A 17,774-nucleotide genomic window follows, 5' to 3' on the forward strand; every position below is an offset into this window, starting at 1 on the left:
TCTTGTCTTTACTAAGGCATTTGTTTTTCTATAAGTGCCCTTTTAACCCTGCTCCCTTTCCCTGTTAAGATGAAATATAAACTCTAAATTCTAGCCATTTTTTGGAGCCACTTTCTCTGTGAGCACACGTGTGAGTAAACTCTATCTTTTTTCTTGCTAATCTGTTTTTTGTCAGTTTAATTTGCAGGCCTCCAAAGACAGGATAGAGAAAAGGATTTTTTCTTTTTACCCCAATAGCCATATTATACAGCCATTTCAAAAGATCTTAAAATTAGTGTTCAGCCTTTTAATTCAACGACTAATGTGGCACCTAAATCTCCTTAAACAGGATTCAATATTTTAAATTTTTACAGAGTAGTTTCATAATGTATATGTTCTTTTACAGTTTTCTTTTTTATTCAAAATTGTTTTTCAATTTTCAAGCTCTATTGAAGTATAATTTACATGCAGTAAAATTCACCTGTTTACGTGTACAGTTTGAATTTTGGTAATTGTTATACAGCCTTGTAACTATGGCCACTGTTAAGTATAGAACATTTCCATCACCCTAAAAAGTTTTCTCCTGCACCTTTGCAATCAGTGCCAATGACAATACTTTGTCATTGTGGTTTTGCCTTTTATATAATTTTATATAAATGGAATCATTGAGTATATAGTCTTTGGTTTTTTACTTTTTTCTTTTACTTCTTTCACTTAGTATACTGTGTTTGAGATTCATCCATGTTGTTGCATGTGTTAATATTTCATTCCTTTTCTTTTTTTTTTTTTTTGCTGACTAATATTCCAAACTGGGTATAACAGTTTGTTCATACATTCACCATTTAATGGACATTTGGGTTCTAATTTGGACTATTATAAATACTGCTATGAATATTTATATAAAAGTATATAGATATTATGTTTTTATTTTTCTTGTATAAACACCTAGGAATGGAATTGTTGGGTCATATAGTACATACATGTTTAGCTTTATAAGATAGCATCATACTATTTTCAAAAGTGGCTAAACTAACATTATGTTTAAAATTTATGTCTATTAATACAAATAGATTTTTTCATTTTAACTGTTTTATCTTATTCTATTATATTAATGAACCACCATTTGAATCCCAGTCACCACTTCTTCACTATTACAAATAATATTACAATGGGCATATTTATAAATTGTTTCCTTGTGCACATGTACTAGAGTTTCTCTCTATACAGTGGACATCTGGAGTTGAAAATGCTGGATTCTAGGGTATAGTCATCTTCAACTTTAATAAATATTGGCAAATTGCTTTATAAAATGGTTAGGCATTTAACTTATAAAGCTGCTATACCTTCCAAATTACTGCAGACTTGCAATAGTCCTTTCTATAGTTTTCCTTACAAGTAGATATTTGATTCTTTTTGTATCAGAGTATTTCTCAAGTTTTTTTTCGTACGATTATCATAGACCTGTTTTTTCTTTTGAATATCCTTTATTTTTAAATAGGAGATTCATATGGGACATTGTGTGAATCTGACTGATGAGGCTGTAGAAGCTGTCCTTACTTGCTGTCCTCAGATACGTATACTACTGTTCCATGGGTGCCCCTTGATAACAGGTTAGTATGATAGACCATTTGCGTTCAAATCCTGGTTTTATCTTTTAGCAATTGTGTCCTTGAGTAAATTACTTAACTCGTGCCATTATTCTCCTTCTCTAAGATGGGTGTAATGCCAGTACCTACCTCATAAACTTGGTCACGACGGTTATCTGACAACGCTTTTTTTATATGGTGCCTAATACATAGTAAGGGCTCAGTAAATGTTGGTCATGATGATGGTGGTGGTGGTGGTGGTGATGGTAAACACTCAATAAATGTAACCTATTATGAGGATGATGGTGATAGCAGTGATAGTGGTCATAATACTTAATGTAAACAATAAAAAAATTCAAGTTCGTAATATTACATATATCAAATATGTTAAATAACCATCAATCTATAGCCACTGAGATTCAAAATAATTTGGACTCTTAGGTTAATGTGGTACTTCACTGAAGGAAAACAAAGTACTCATAGCCCATTTGGCCTGTACGAGAGCCATGATACTGTATATCGCCGTGCCCCAGAAACCACAGCACCTCACCCCTTTCACATTATCTTTACCTACACCACAGTATAACCTGGATCTCACTTGTAAATCAGTACTTATGCCAAGTCCTTCTGGCTCATTTCTCTAACTACAGTCTAAACAGTTATTCTCTAGGTTTTTATTATCCCAGAAGTCCTTTTGGCAACTAATGTTTTTTTCTTATATTTGGACCACCAATGTAAATCAAGCCTATAATAGGTTATATTTGTTTACCAGATATCTGAGAGAATTACTATATCTAATTTTAGGCAAAAAAAAAAAAAAACCTCTCAAAAAACTAACACCAAAAGGGACATTAGAAACTGTTAACAGTGGTTACCTCTAGGGAAAGTTGTGGAAGGACAAGAGGAGGAAAAACCTTCACTATATATATACTCTTTCTGCCTTTTGAATTTTGTATCATGTGACTGGTTTTACCTTCTAAAATTAATAATAATTTTAAGAAAATAATTCAGAACCAGGAAAACTCATAGGACTGAGTACAGGGGATTGGTACATGTGTACACTACTTTGGGGGTTGTGAAAAGGCAAGCAAAGTCTCTCAAATAGTCATCCAACAATAAAATTGTATTCTAATAAGTAGGCTATTGTTATAAGGTGTAAGAGACCACAGTATGTGAACTGTAGTAAGAGCAACCTTTGATAGTAGATCTTTTCAGAATACCAGCTAAAAGTGTGTAAATCTACCACTGAGATATGTGTACATTTCATCCATACACTAAACAAGTAAGTGCTACTCTTAAAATGATTCTGTTTTCCCCGCACTGTTTTAATTACAGATCTTCTCTAAAGGGGCTAATTTTTTCCCAAAGCCAGATGAATCTTTAACTGACCCTTTTCATAATTGGTCAGTTAAAGATTACCTCCCTTTCTACAGAAAAAAGGAAAACTTTAAATATTCTGATTTATTCAGAGATCATAACACCTGAACATGTAATACAGTACAGAAAACTAAACTGATTCTTAATACCAAGAGGCTTATGTAGCCATTCCCTTCAAGGAATTCTTATTCATTCAGTAGGTTTCCAAATCAATGTGTTTAGAAACATGATCAAATAAAGCTATTTATTTGTAATCTCTAGATTATCTATAGAATTATTAGATTATTCAATCTGTAATATTCTATAATACCCTTGATAAACATTAGTCAGATTATGAATATATTGTTTATTCTCTTAGCACTGAATACTGACCACTTTAAGTTTAGGGAATTTTGCGACTATGTAGTTTAGTCCTTTTGATATTGCAATGGAAAGAGTGGTCATTCAGCCTAAAACTCACCCACTTCAATTCAGGTTCACGAAGGAAACAATTGCCTAAGCCAGACCTTTTCATAAACATGGTAATGGTATTTGACAGTAGAAAGGGTCTGTTTAGATTCCTTATTTAAATAGATCTGGAATTTATGAATTTAAGGGGCATGGTAGGCTGGAGAATTCACACAGACTCTTTTTTGTCTATGTAACTAACAATATTTAAAGACTGAGTCCAAAAACAGAACCAGCTTTCTCTGAGAGAATGGTTCACACACATCATTGAACAGTTGTGTTCATCTGAAAGCAAAATGTGTCCCATGGTTTATTCTTTGTAAGAAATATTGTTCTGATGGATGTTGACCTGTGTGCATGTTAAAAGCATGTTTTTCTCCTTCCCTCTAGTATTTGGGTTTTATCTTCTCTCTAAAAGATAGATGATAGAAATGTAATTCTAGAAGATGCCTAGATTTCATATACCTTCTTACTTTTCAGAATAAATTCTAATTCTATTGGTTTTTCTTTGTATTCTAATCGGTGATGACATAAACAACCATTTTTAGTTTTTAGTAATTGAGATAATACCTTATGGCAGCATTTTTCAAATAGATCTCAGAACCCATTTACACTCTTAAAAACTGAGGATCCCAAAGTATTTGTTGTTTATGTAGCTTACATTATTAATTAAATATTAAAGCTGAGAATTTTGAATAGATTTATTAACTCATTTTTTAAAATAATAAACCTATTACATGAAGAAGAGAGAACTATTTTCATTCAGATCATCACTTTTTAGGCCATTGTGGATACTCTTCTTTACTATTGCCCCAAACTCAGCAAGTGGTAATTTCTTAAATGTTAGTTGCAGTGTGGAAGTTGAAAACATATCAATGAAATTTTCATATACTTACATTACAATTTGTCTTGCATTTTGAATGAATCTTTTACCGCCCCCCCCATATGATTTTGTAACATCATGCCTTGGCAATATTGGAAAATATTGGTCCTCTGAGTTACATAGATATTTCAAATGTCACCACAGATAATTATTTTTTAAAAATCACATTTGTCAATATCACCACTGATCTCATCAGAAAGGTAGAGTATCTTTCAAGATCAGAATGGCAGATACAAGTTTTCCGAAATTCACTTGAAAGCTAAAATTTTATCATTGACAACAAACTCCTATCATTTGTTTCTTTGAAGTGGGAGGCTTATTTTTATCTATCCATCTAGAGCCTGCCTGCTTTGCACACCCTGAAAAACTACACTCAACATTTACTACCCATAAATAAGGTAAAACCTAGGGCTATAAAAGACCCCAAGCCACTCTTACTTTTTGCAGCCCTGTGACCCAGAGGTTCCTGGTCTTACTGCTGACAGCCCTCTGGGAGTTCCCTTACCCTAACACCTTAGTCCCCTTCCGAGTAGTGTCCCCACACACCCCACACACACACTCTGGGAGGGTCTCACGTTGTGAGGGACTTCCTCTGCATGCAAACCTTTTAAAGTGCTGCCCAAATAAAGCTGTTTGTGTCCTGCTGCCACCTCGTGGTCATATCTTTTTCCTTGATCTGTCCCTAAATCCTTTGATTTCACTATAGTTTATATGCATGGTGTTCTAGAAGACACCAGAGGTATAGATGGCATAAAACAAAAAATGTTCATATGTCCAAAAAGCTTGAGAAATGCAACACAACACTATAGCGAATACTAATTTATCAAAGGCTCTGAAAAATATGATAGCTAAGAAACTTAAAACTTTTTATCCAAGCATTTCTCAATTTGTTTAGCCCAGAATACTGTGTATATTATTTTTCCGATCCCTGATTTCACAGAATAGGAAAGTGAGATATCAAAATGTTATTTGCCCATTGTAACAGTTTTTAATAATAGTGCTAAGACTAAAACTAAAATTTCAAGATGTAATGAAATGAACACTGATCTTTAGTCTCTTGCCATCTCTCTAAAACATTGAATTACCTACCTTTTATGGACCTCAGCTTTCCTTTATGTATAATTATCAGTCATACAATTGGAAGACCTGATAAAAATGCAAGAGTTCATACACAATGGCTGTTATCAATCAAGATTCTTACAGAGAAAAGGCCGAAGTTTTTCAATACCCAAGTTATCTCTACTCTTCCTCTTTCCCATCATCACTGCTACCATTGTATGTTTAATTTTTTTTTTTTTTTCTCCAACGAAGACAAATACTTTTGAGGTGGGGCATGAAAAATGTAAGTTCTTTCTTCTTTCATGACACCTTATATATTTCTTCTTGTAATTGTTCAAATGTAATTTGACCTATATAAGACAATATATGTATGGACATATGTTTATACAGTTCTAATATACGTTATCCTCACAGCAATCTGTCCCCCAAATTGGTGGTGTACACTGTAGTTACCCATCAGATTCCCTGAATTAACAGGTTTATCTTCTCTACTATATTTCTAAGTTTACAAAATTTTCTAACCTTATAGTCAGACAGTAAACAGAACCTGCTGAAACCTGATTTTAGCCCAGTGAAATCCATTTTGGAATTCGGACCTCCAAAACTATGTGATACTATTTTTGTGGGTTTTTTAAGCCATTAAGGTTGTGGTAATTTATTACAACAGCAGTAGGAAATTAATACAGTATATTGTACTAATTGATTTTCAGATATTAAACCCATTTTGCATTCCTGAGCTAAGTCCCAGTTGATCATGGCATATAATCCTTTTTATATGTCACTAGGTTTGGTTTGCTAGTGTTTTGTTGAGGATTTTCAAGTAGTTCTGTGTGTTTGTGATGCCTTTGTCTGGCTTTGGTGTCATGGTAATACTGGCCTTAGAGTATTGCAGCTGCCAGCCCCCGAAAGACACATGGACCACTGGAACTCAGTGAGTTATAGGAAACACTCTTTATTCAGCCAGCTGGGTCTGCCAGGGGCACGCAGACCCCAAATTAAGCAGCCCTGAAATGTAGAGGCACAGAGTTACTAAGCCCAAAATCCCATTCTTCATTCTGTCTAAACACAAAGGGCTATCTTTCTTCTATTCACTACCTGTCAACTCACAGGTCAGGTGCGTAAGCCAGGGTACAGAAGCAGAAAGCTTGTTTAGAATGTTATGTTCCTATGGGTAACAGCCTATGTTACTATGGACATAGCCATGTTCTCATGGGCATAGCCAAGTAGTAATTTTCCTGCAAGTAATAAATTTCTAGCAGTCATTTTTCAGCCATTAGAAGAGAATGAGTTGTGTTTTCCCTTCTTCTATTTGTATAGCCATTCTAACTTTGTTGCATTTACTGTTTGCATCATACATCTTTGTCCATCCTTTTACTTTCAACCTATTAGAAACCTTTCTTTAATCTAGATTTCCTGTATAACACCTTTCTGATATTTTTATGACAATGAATAAAATTATGTTTGTTAGCTTACTAGTTTTTTTTTTTTTAATTAGCTGCTGTTGTAAACTTTTGTTTTCCCAACTATAAGTTCTTATTTCCATATACTCTCTGGTTCTCTTGCTTACATTAAACCTTGGTATTTGGGCTTCTTTTTGTTTTACTTAAAATAAAATTTAGTAACCATATGTTGGGCTCACTTTTTTTCCTACTAGTCTGTGAAATTAGTAAATCCAATAACCACTAAATTTCCAAGACTGGGTTAGAGATATTTTGTACATAAAACATAGATTGTGTCTATGAAACAAGTTTGTTAAACTTCTGAATAATTTTCAAATAAAATTTAAGCAGTTTTTGAATTCATATTTTTAAGACATTGTAAAACTGACTTTGTAAAAGATGTAAACCTTATTAAAATCACTACTCTACATTGTGAATAACTGAAGACTATCTAAAAGTCCAATAATAAACATTGGTTAAATTTTAATTAATTCATATAATAATATCTATTAAAAATCATGCTTTGTAATACTGTATGACATGGAAAGCAAGTTGTCCTTATAGGAGTGGAAAATTTTCCAGTAAGCCAGTTACAGGGAAGTGATGGGAAGTGATATCTTCAGGCGCCAGCCCCCAGGAAAAGCACTGACAGCCGCCAGGATGCAGATAACAAAACTGCCTACAAGGCGCTGTTTGATCTAAGATTTAGAAGTTCCCCGGAAGCAGGTATCTTTGTGCAAGAGGCTAACAGCCAACTTCTGCTTTTGTGATCTGCTTGCTTGTTCAAAAGCCCACCAGGATGTGGTTTTAGGCTTTATAAGCTGCCTCCTTTGGAAGCTTGGGGCTGATCTCCTCTGACCCTGCTTGGTAGAGAGTCAGTCGTTGGTTGGCTAAGAAAGGCTCACAATTCATCTCAATTGGCTTCATGGGTCTTAGATTGGATTGCACCACAACATCCTGTTCTAGAAACTAGTCCCCCCTCTAACCCTTTTGGACATGTTTCAGCTTCCAAAGTGGTTACCTTAACTTCTGGCTTTCTTTAATCCTGCTCACTCCTTTGTAAATAGTTACTTCATTAAATCTCGTTCACATACCCCACTTTAGTGTGTCATCTGTTTCCTGCTAGGAGCCTGAGAAAGGCTATGCAGGGGTTAATGATAAAATTACACCATTACTCTCTGGTTGGTGAAATTACAGAGAAAACAATATATGCCTGTCTTATTTTTTTAAAGTATCACTATGGTATGTGCACTGCAGCTAATAATAGTGAGGGTTTCCATTAATTAAGTATATTTTTAATTGTATGCTATTCTTTACATGTCATCTCATGTAATCCTTTAACCCTATGAGATATAGTGGTTATCATTCCCAGTTTATGCATTAAGACACATGAAATATCTCTGATTACTGTGAATTAATGTATTGTCATTGTTTTCTTTCGTAGATCATTCGCGCGAAGTCTTGGAGCAATTAGTAGGCCCAAACAAATTAAAGCAAGTGACATGGACTGTTTATTGATGTTATGATCTTCATATTATCAGGAAATGATGGTCTTGGAGATTGGCTTTCCAATACATAATATGGTTTGTGCTTTAACCAGACTCTTAAACACTCTTAATAGTGCTATTATTCTGTTTGCTCGATGAGTTATTGTTTTTGAAATGGTATTCCTAGCATGCCTTCTGATGGATGTTGGGGGTGAGGAGTGGGGGTGGGTACTGTGTTTGTTTCTCAAATAACTAAGTGTTAAAATTACCTATTTTCCCTGGAAATTTCCTGTTCCTACCTAGGTATTTGAGATGTTATAAGAGAAATTTACCAATATGGCTAGACATTAGAATTCTAAGTAAAGGTATTTCTAAAAGTGTAAATACCTTTTTAACTATTTTCTGGTTCCTCTCTTCCTGAAGTATTTAAATGCCCATTGGCCAAAAGTAAAGCTGAACATCTGGCTTGTAAATTCTTCACAGAATTTAATATTTAATGAAACAAAGAAATATTATAATATCATAATCTATGACATCAAATCCCTTAGCCATTCAGCCTATGAATGTTACCAAAGCCCTTGTCCAGCCACTTATCTTATTGGTTTTTATGGCTACTTTTTCCGAAGAGTTCCCAGACCTAATTCTGTGTGTGGGAGGGAGTCCCCCGCACATCAACAAACCATTCTCAGACGCCAGTAAGGTGTCCAAGAATTCAGCTCGATTCTGATACTGTCTATGTGTAGATAGCATCAGAGTCCACAGGTTAAGGGTTGAGTCCTAAAAGACTGCCTCTCCTCAACACACACACACACACACATACACACACACACACACACACTTCAGATGCCATTTACAGGTCTAGGTTGTTACCTGTGCTTCAGATCTACTGGCTACAAATTAGAGGTTCCAACAACCCCCTCCTTGGGTTCGATTAATTTGCTAGAACCACTCACAGAACTCACGAAAACCTGTTTACTCACTAGAATACCAATTGGTTACATAAAACAGCCTGGTGAAGAAATACATAGGGAGAGGTCCTGAACAAAGAAGCAGTTTCTGTCTTCATGGAGTTTGGGGCCTGGAGCCATGGCAGATGGAAGGCTTCTGGTTCTTCAGCCTGGAAGCTCTCCAAACCCCCTCCTTGTAGCTTTTAATGGAGGCCACGTTTTGTAGCCATGATTAATTGGCCATTGCTGATTGAGTCAACCTCTCACCCTTCTCTCCTCCCCAAAAATTAGGGGGTGGAACTGCGAGTTCCAACCCTCTGTTCATGATTGGTTCGTGGCAACCAGCCCCTATCCTTAGGTGCTCCGCAAAAGCCACCTTCATTAACAAAAACCCAGTTATGTTGGAGGAGGCTTGTTATGAATAACAAGACATCCTTTCACCTTTATGGCTCTGTTTTCAGGAATTGAGGACGAGACACCAAATATTATAATAAAAGATGCTGTATTGCTTATTGTTCAGGAAATTCCAAAAGTGTAGAGAGGTGTAAGCCAGGAACTATGGATGAAAACCAATACATTTGAGAAATATATTTTGGTCATATGAATGACCAAATATATTTATGTATATCCTATAAATCACAATATCACATTTCTAAAATATATGGTCTTCATCTATGAACTTTCTTCCTTAAAAACTACATTCAGGAATATATGAGTAAATATAAACTCTCATCACAGAGGCTGTATCCTGAAGCACTGTTGGTTTCACATTGTGAAGTAAACAGCACAGCTCTTAGTTTTTCAATGAAATGTATTACTCTTCTGCAATCACAAAATTCTCTGAAGTATACTGTGCTTAAACTACCCCCAAATTCAGCATATTCTCTGTGCCCTGAGCCTATCTCAGTGGTACTTTCTTACAGATTTCCTATTTTAACTTTGATGTAGTGAAAAACTAGGAAAGTGTGGTATAGTGAATTCCTTGTACATATTTAGGAAGGTTTACATATTCACTATATTTCTTGTCCTTACTATTAATACTTTATAAATGTGCTATGTTTATAGTGTGGAAATATATATACACGTACATATGTGTGTATATATACATACATATATATTTGTGTGTGTGTATAGCCACTATTAGGCTACATTTTATACTTAGCTTAGAACATATATGTGGTGGTGTTTACAGCACTTTTAAATTAGAGAATAGGAAATACAATATATAGAGTTAGTACAAAATTACAAGACTCAAAGGTAAAAACTAGGTATCCCTGTCCACCAGCTTATCTGGTACCCTCTCAGAAGGCAACCACTAGTCCGAGTTTCTTATCTTTGTAGGGATATTCTATGAATACTGCAAGCAAATATGTATTTTATATGCATACGTATATATGTAAGTGTTGTCAAACAAACTCAAAAAGAGTCTGGAGGCTTTGCTAGAAAAAAATGACAAAGATTTATCCAAGGGTCTTAGAGTTTACAAACTGGAAACACGGCTAGACAAAAAAAAAAAAAAAAAGTTTTAAAGAAGAAAAGTTAAGAGTTCTTATAGTAAAAGTCACATCCTCGGGAATAATCAGTCCTGCATCCTCAGCCCTAAAATTGGCCCAGGACAGTATCAGCCAGATGTCAGAGGTCTGGATGCCAGGGAGTCTGGAGAGTGGGCACCAGGAGGTCTGGTCACATCCTGAGTCTTTTAGGGGGTAGCCAGAGGGTTACCCACAGGTAAATAAATGTCCCAGCATTGACATAGGACTGGAAAATTCAAAAGTTTAAGTTCCCAGGCTAGTTAAGACAAGAAAAAGAATTGTTTCCTCATGCCTCCATCTTCATGTTAATAATTCAGCAGCTTGGTTAAAGTGACCCCACTTTGTATTTTCACTATCTTCAGTCTTTTCCTCAGTGTATACGTACATCTTTTTTTACATAAGAAGTGGTATACTATACATATTATTCTTCACATTGTTTCTTATTTATGTCATAGTGTTTTTAATAACAGAAGATCCTGACAACCTGGGGCACGAAGTGTTGGTATAACCAAAGTGTCACAGTGCAGAGTATGTGGGCAATCCTAAAATCTTGTTTTTATCCATGGTTGTCAATTTTATTTATGGTTGCCCTATTATATTCTGAATACTATATTCCATATTTTATATTTTGTTTAATTCAACGATACATCATACAGGTGTCCTCAACTATGGAAACAGACTCTGCTACAATGTGTAATTCCTCTCCACTACTTAGATTACATGTTGCTACTACTGAATATTGCCTTCTATAATTATATTTCTATAGCAGTAAAACTAGAAAAAATGGCAGATAGAGGTTTGTATATTTGGTATAAGGCAGAACTGGTTACATGACAAAGGCTGACAAAACTTAAACATTCATATTTGGAAACAGGATTTTCCATTTAATAGGAATTGCATTCTTTAAACTGGAGAGTTAAACCCAGACATAGTTATACCCTTACTTGGAAGCAATTTGACAACTCAAGGCTGGAAATCCCACACTGTGCTTGTTGTCAGTCCATTGTTTTCCTGCCTAGTAGGTTCCGGAAGCGAATATTCTACCACTTTGTGCAGCTGATGCTGAATGCTATGTCCTTTGAACTGGGGTCGTCCAGGATCACCAATCAGTACTTGAGTTCTGTGGGTCCAAAAGCAATTCTTCAGCCATCGATGAAGACTATCTGCAAGGTCTTCATCATAAAACATATCTCCAAGCACTATAAGGTCCCACTTATCTTGTTCCAAATCCAAAATGTTTTTGGTTAAGATTGGAAAAGGATTCAGTTGGTTCAATTCACAATTTAGTGTGATAGCCATTCCTGCAACTTTAAGAAAACATATGATGAACTAGTATATATTAGGCTGTTTTAATTCCCTATTGATTCATTTAAGTAATTTAGAAAATCTCCTAATAATGTTTTTTTTTCCTTTTTGTTGAAAGATGATTTTAGGTAAAGAAGCCTAACGTTTATGCAAGTATAAGCCGTGTATACTGCAATTTTAAAATATTTGAATGGATATCCCCAAAACAAAACAATCAATACAAAACTCCTAGAAATGTTGGGGTTTTAGGAAACATTTGCTAATCTCTGTAACCAAGAGGTTTGGTTGGTACAGGAGACAGGGGAACAAGTGTTAGGCTTCAGCATTATGGCAAGTTAGAACTGAGTCCCCTGTATCAAATAATAGAGACCTTCAAAGGCTGCATCCTCAATGAAAGGAAAGACTAGAAGAAAATCAGATATTAAAACTTACCTGCTTCAACTTGGGTTCTAATGGAACAACATCACCCTCAAAGACACAGGCCTATCCTTACTTGGGTTTTGAGTCAAATAAACACTACCTATATATTTCAGGAAGTTCCTAGCCCAGAAATCAACAGTAAGTTCTCAGGTTGGTATCACTTTGACATATCTGACAGACACAAATACAAATCCTCTTGGGGGAAATGTACTGTCAACTCAAGCCACGCAGGATTCCCCACAAATAATGTACCACTGAACATACATAGTTCATGATATGTTGTACAAATGGAAATAAACTATCATGTCGAGGCATCTGTAGATATTTGTCCTGACGGTGGGGGGGGGTGCGGGGAGATGAGCTATAAATACTTTAAAAATATGAAATCCTTACTAGGGTCTATATCGGTGGCCAAGATCCTTGATGCCCCACTCATCTTAGCAGCAATAGCTGTAGCTCCACATCCACTCCCAAGATCTAACACAGATTTTCCTCTGACGACATCAGGATTATCCAAAAGATACCTAAATTAGAAAGAAAGTGAAAAAACATCTTAAGAGATGGAAGAAACTCAGTAAGAGGTAACCAAGAAAAATTTCTCTGTGTTGACTAGACAAGGAAATAGTGGAACTTAGCAGAGGAACTTGGTCCAACCATGGCAAGTTTGACCTGACTAGAGACAAAATGTCAATCTTAAGAGATGGACAGAGGTGGTAGAGAAAGGACCTAGTCATTTGACCTTACTCTTCAGCAGGTGTAGAGAGCAGTTCATAAAACTGACTAATCATGCTCTTAAAGTCACCGTTTAAAAAATATTGAGCACTTCCTATGATCTACAAACTACTAAACATCAGCAATATAGACAGACAAAATAGCACTATAATCAGGACCCAGTATGCCAGATCCAAAATCCACCATCTCCTTTGAATGTTTATCATAGAGTAGTTATACCCTCTCCTTGAATTCTATTACAAAAGCCTTTCTGGTAAGGTATGATCAAAGTCTGGTTCAACCAAAGAATTTGGATCAAGGCTAAGTAATTACCAAATCTGAAGATGAATGAGAAAATACTAAAATAATGAAAGTCAACTGATACTTGATCTTAAAACTGGAATAATAAATAGCAGAGACTACGACAAAGTAGGGGTGTACATGCCGTTAGAAGGAACAGCTGCTACCCATCTTTAACTAATTATTGCCACACAGAAATCCTTTTACAAGAGATTGTACCTGTTTTTCAAATCAATGTAGAGTTTACATGAAATCCCTCAAGTTTTAAATGTTAGCAACTGATTTTTTAAAAAAGTTTACAATTGTGTTGTGCAGCAGGAGTTGATTTAAGAATGTGCAGATTAGGGCCTGCCAAATAAAGAGGTACAAGCCACCCACACTGGGGCATCAGGTACCTCCCTCCATGTGTGAGCTACCACTGGGGGAGGTAAAAACTGCACGGTCATTTTGATGGAAGGCACAGTTTCAATGCACCAACACAGGAAATAGAGTCACAAGATTTATTACTTCCAGATCCCAGAAGCAAGGAGGCACCATGAGCTGGGGGAAGAGCTATCCTTCTCAGGTCAGAAGCAGCAGATAGAGAGCAGAGTACAAGCACCTATTACTTAGAAGGTGGCTGGGGACACAGGTCACTAACTTTTCGAGGGCTTAACTCTAAGTAGTTATTTTAAAATAACCCTGGTAAAAGCAAAGAGGGAACTTAGGGCGGGCATCCTAAACTCAAGTCCTTGTAAAAATCCCCAGATGCTGGGTGTAAGTTCAGTTCTCTATCACACTGTAAAATGCCTAGGGAGTAACTCAGAAAAACAGTCCCAAGGCCAAGCAAAACACATCTGTAGGTCACCACTCTTGAGTACTCTGATTCCGACAGTCTCTTAAGGAATTTGATTGTAAATTTGGAGTTGATAAATAACAATAGATAATAGTCACTTAAAATGTCAGTATATTTTTAAATGGTATAAACAATAAAGTTTGAAAATTTGGCGATACGACCAGAAAATTGGAATTGTTTGATTCTTCCTGAAAAGCTTTCCAGTTCTCGGGATTCTCCCAAAAGCTCTAGGTTTGCATTTATTTTGCATTTACAACTATATTGAACATTAATTTTGTTAGGCTATATCATTCATGTGAAAAAGGAGTCATCCCTTGTTTCACAGCTCTGCAATCTTGCGGCACAAACAGATGAAATCATTTACCCGTTGAAAAGCAAAGACTAGATTGAAAGCTGAAAGTTCTTGCCTTTGTTTCAGCAGTTGTGTTTTAATAAAAAGCATAGTGTGAATGTGTAAGAAAATGTCCTAAAGACCTTTGCAGTGTGGGGAATTGGAAGGAGGGACCTTAAGAATGCAGGTTCAAGTTGCACGGGCACCTGAGACGGCAATAAACCACTAGAGAAGAGGGTATCTGCGCAGCCCATCCACTCACTGACGTTTTTCGTTCTTTGGGAAATTGAGAAGAGGTAATGATGGAGGGGGTGTGAGGCTTAAGGAGTAACATTTACAGGATTAAACTAGGAGAGCTTAAGGACAGGGGCTTTAGGTTCCATCTAGGATCTCTGCACTGACCCTACATTAGGAACCATGAACCTGAGAACAGTGTGAAATCTGGATCATTTACAGCTATCTTGGGTCTTGACAGCTGATCCGAGGATTTCTCTTGAGGAAAGAAATATATTGCGGAAATACCTTGATAAGCATGGAGTAGAAGGTAAAACTATGCAACGAAGCAGCCAAATAATATGCTTAAACTGCTCTAAATTAAGAAAAGAATGCAAAGTTTCTCTCTCTCTCTCTTTTTTTTTTTTTGTGAGGGACATGAAGACTGTGGAGTTGGAAGGAGCTGAAAAGAGAAAGGATCTGTAGCAACCTTAAAAATTCCCATTTTATTTAGGGTAGTACCTAGACAGAGCTTGGCCTCCTGGCCAGTAGATCGCCCAGTAAGGATCGCTGTGGGGCCACAGGTCAGCTCTTTCCCACCAGAACTTGCATCTGGGGGTCAAAAGCCGTAACCGGATTTCAGGGGTGAGGCTGCCACTGTTGGTGACTTCAGTGTTCTCCTCCAGGAAAGCTTTCATCTCAGGGTCCAAAAGGCTTCTAGCTCCCCTCCAGGGACCGTGGCCCCAGGGTAACAAGGAAAGACCACTGCTTCTCACAGCCTTCACAAAGACACCACAGTGGTTCATGGGAAATGGTGCAAATGCTCTCCAACCAAGGCTCAAGGCCATCAGTCCTTTTCCAAAACACAGGTTCCGTCAGTGTTGCTGTTGATAAGAGTAGCTCCTTGTGGGCACAGAATAAGGATCCGGCTGCCAACTTGATCTCAACTGGAATCTCTAGATCTCTAAAAAAAATGATACCAAAAATCCCAAGGCTCACCCAGACTTCCAAATCCTATTACAAAGTAAGAAAATATTACAATGTAAGCTCTGTCGCAGATAATTCACAAATACAAGTTCATTTTAGATGAAAACATTGGTCATCAGTGTAGGACAATCCAATCTTTTAAAAGGATGCCTTTTCACAACAATCCTTTAAATTTCGAACAAATATAAAAGAATTTGATTTTGAGAGAAATCTTCAGGAACAATGCGTGTTACATAAAATGAGGTATATCTTTTAAAGTTCTTTCATAATTTAATCACTTACCTTTAAGCAGGCACTATACTTGGCAACTGTGAACAAAATAAAAGTTTCTGTCTTCAGGAAGCTTAGGTTCTAGTTGTGGAACAGAATTAACAGGCAAACACAGTTCTTGCCTTTATGAAGTCTAGCCAAGAGTTGTGGAGATTACAAACTATAATTGTGGGCAGAGGTATACAAATTACACTGACTACACTCCAATAACAATTGTCGTAGCATAAAACAATGTAAACAAGATTCAGATGTTTTTCTTAAACTATGGATTTAATTGTAATAAAAGAATAGCGACTTCCAAATCTCTTTCTGTAAATATCTCTGATGATTCATCTTTATCAAGCCTGGGCTGAAAACACATGTTTCAAAAGAAAAAAATACCTTGAAAAAAAAAGTGAGAATGAAGAACAGCAGTTTAAACAAATCCATACACCCAGTTGTTTCGGACTCCTGGTCTGTTCTGCATAAATGTTTTAAATAGTCATATCTACCTAAGCATTTAGAGTGGACCCAAAACCCAAATGTCTACCATGAGCCAAACTAATGATAAATGAGTGATGCAGGTTGGCTGTAAGTTAACAGAGGGGCTGTGGCAAACTAGAGACTGCTGCTAAACACTGGCCCAAAGGGGCCAGGAAAATGCTGCCAGGCAGGAATGCCTCCCTTGCCAGATCTTCCAATTTCTCAAAGTAAGCCAGCTATTTACACATAAGCTCCCACTTCTAAACATTGGTGGCTAAAACATAAAAACACCAGGCAGGCCAAAATGCTTGTCTAGCCACTCGTGTGCAAATTCATGAAGACTCTAGTGAGTGTTAGTTACCCCCACGTTTATGTCCTGGGGAATCTCAGGGGTCTCTGACGGCCTGACAACCCATTTGGACCAATTCTATTAGGAAGCACTGGAGCCCTTTAATCTCACAAACCTAAGGTGTAAAAACAACAGCAGGACAAATGTAAGATTTTGGTTTTGAACACCATGTCATCTACACCGACATCTGCCCCTCCCACCCCAGCACCAATCAGGTATGAACATATGCTTCTGTAGTGGACACTTAGTATATGCATTAAATGATAAGAAGACAGGTTCAAATAGGTAAGTTCCACACGTGTTTGTGACCGCGCTATTTCCTTCTAAGGACTGGAGTTGATCTTAAAGAGACAAGCACAGCCGTCCTTTGCGCCTTACCTGGCTTTGCTAACGCCACCCTGGGACGCTAAAGCACAGGGCACGCCTGTCACTTGCTTTGCACGTCTTTTCGTGCATTCTTTACAACTTCGTGAGTTCCTCTTCTAGAGCCCGAGGCTCGCTGGGGGCAGGGCGGCGGCAGCGGGACCCCGAGGGCGGCAGCGGGACTCCGGGCGGCAGGCCCCACCTTCCTTCCCAGCAGCGCGCTCTAATCCCTTTTCTAGTCATTCTTAAAGGGACAGGCGGTGCGAAATAGGGGAACGTCAGGTTCTGATTTCCAAAATATTCATTATGAAACTGTTTATGACACTGTGCCAATCACATTTCTGGACAGTGGGAATAGAGTCCTTTGCAAAATAGTGTATACGCCCTTTATGACGCTTGCGCCGAACTGCGATTAAACCACAACGTAAGCCCTCCCTTTTATAATAATTTTAGTAAATGTACAATCTAAATCGATTTGCAACCTAAGTCAGT

At 36.9% G+C, this 17,774-nt stretch overlaps 2 protein-coding genes across 3 annotated transcripts in view; one reads left to right on the forward strand and one right to left on the reverse strand.

Annotated features, from left to right (window-relative positions):
* AMN1 (antagonist of mitotic exit network 1 homolog) overlaps positions 1–10,726 on the forward strand; it is a 37,310-nt gene extending 26,584 nt beyond the window's left edge. Inside the window, exons 6-7 of the mRNA XM_016152065.2 lie at positions 1,478–1,589; positions 8,215–10,726. Of these exons, the coding sequence (XP_016007551.1) occupies positions 1,478–1,589; positions 8,215–8,288 (186 nt within the window). The 3' untranslated portion in view covers positions 8,289–10,726. The remainder of the gene's footprint in view (positions 1–1,477; positions 1,590–8,214) is intronic.
* Positions 10,727–11,522: 796 nt separating this feature from the next.
* On the reverse strand, positions 11,523–17,486 carry ETFBKMT (electron transfer flavoprotein subunit beta lysine methyltransferase). 2 transcript variants are annotated; one of them, XM_016152063.2, is made up of 4 exons: positions 17,298–17,486; positions 15,374–15,815; positions 12,855–12,985; positions 11,523–12,043 (listed from the first exon to the last, which is right to left on the reverse strand). In XM_016152063.2, exons 2-4 carry the CDS (start codon positions 15,697–15,699, stop codon positions 11,700–11,702), a joined length of 801 nt encoding a protein of 266 aa, XP_016007549.1. In that variant the 5' UTR covers positions 15,700–15,815; positions 17,298–17,486; the 3' UTR covers positions 11,523–11,699. The 2 variants fall into 2 exon arrangements, with proteins under 2 accessions (XP_016007549.1, XP_016007550.1); XM_016152064.2 differs by having other exon boundaries at positions 15,374–15,865.
* Positions 17,487–17,774: the final 288 nt, after the last annotated feature.

This window comes from Rousettus aegyptiacus, unplaced genomic scaffold (assembly GCF_014176215.1).
Source record: "Rousettus aegyptiacus isolate mRouAeg1 unplaced genomic scaffold, mRouAeg1.p scaffold_m13_p_2, whole genome shotgun sequence".
NCBI lineage: Eukaryota > Metazoa > Chordata > Mammalia > Chiroptera > Pteropodidae > Rousettus > Rousettus aegyptiacus.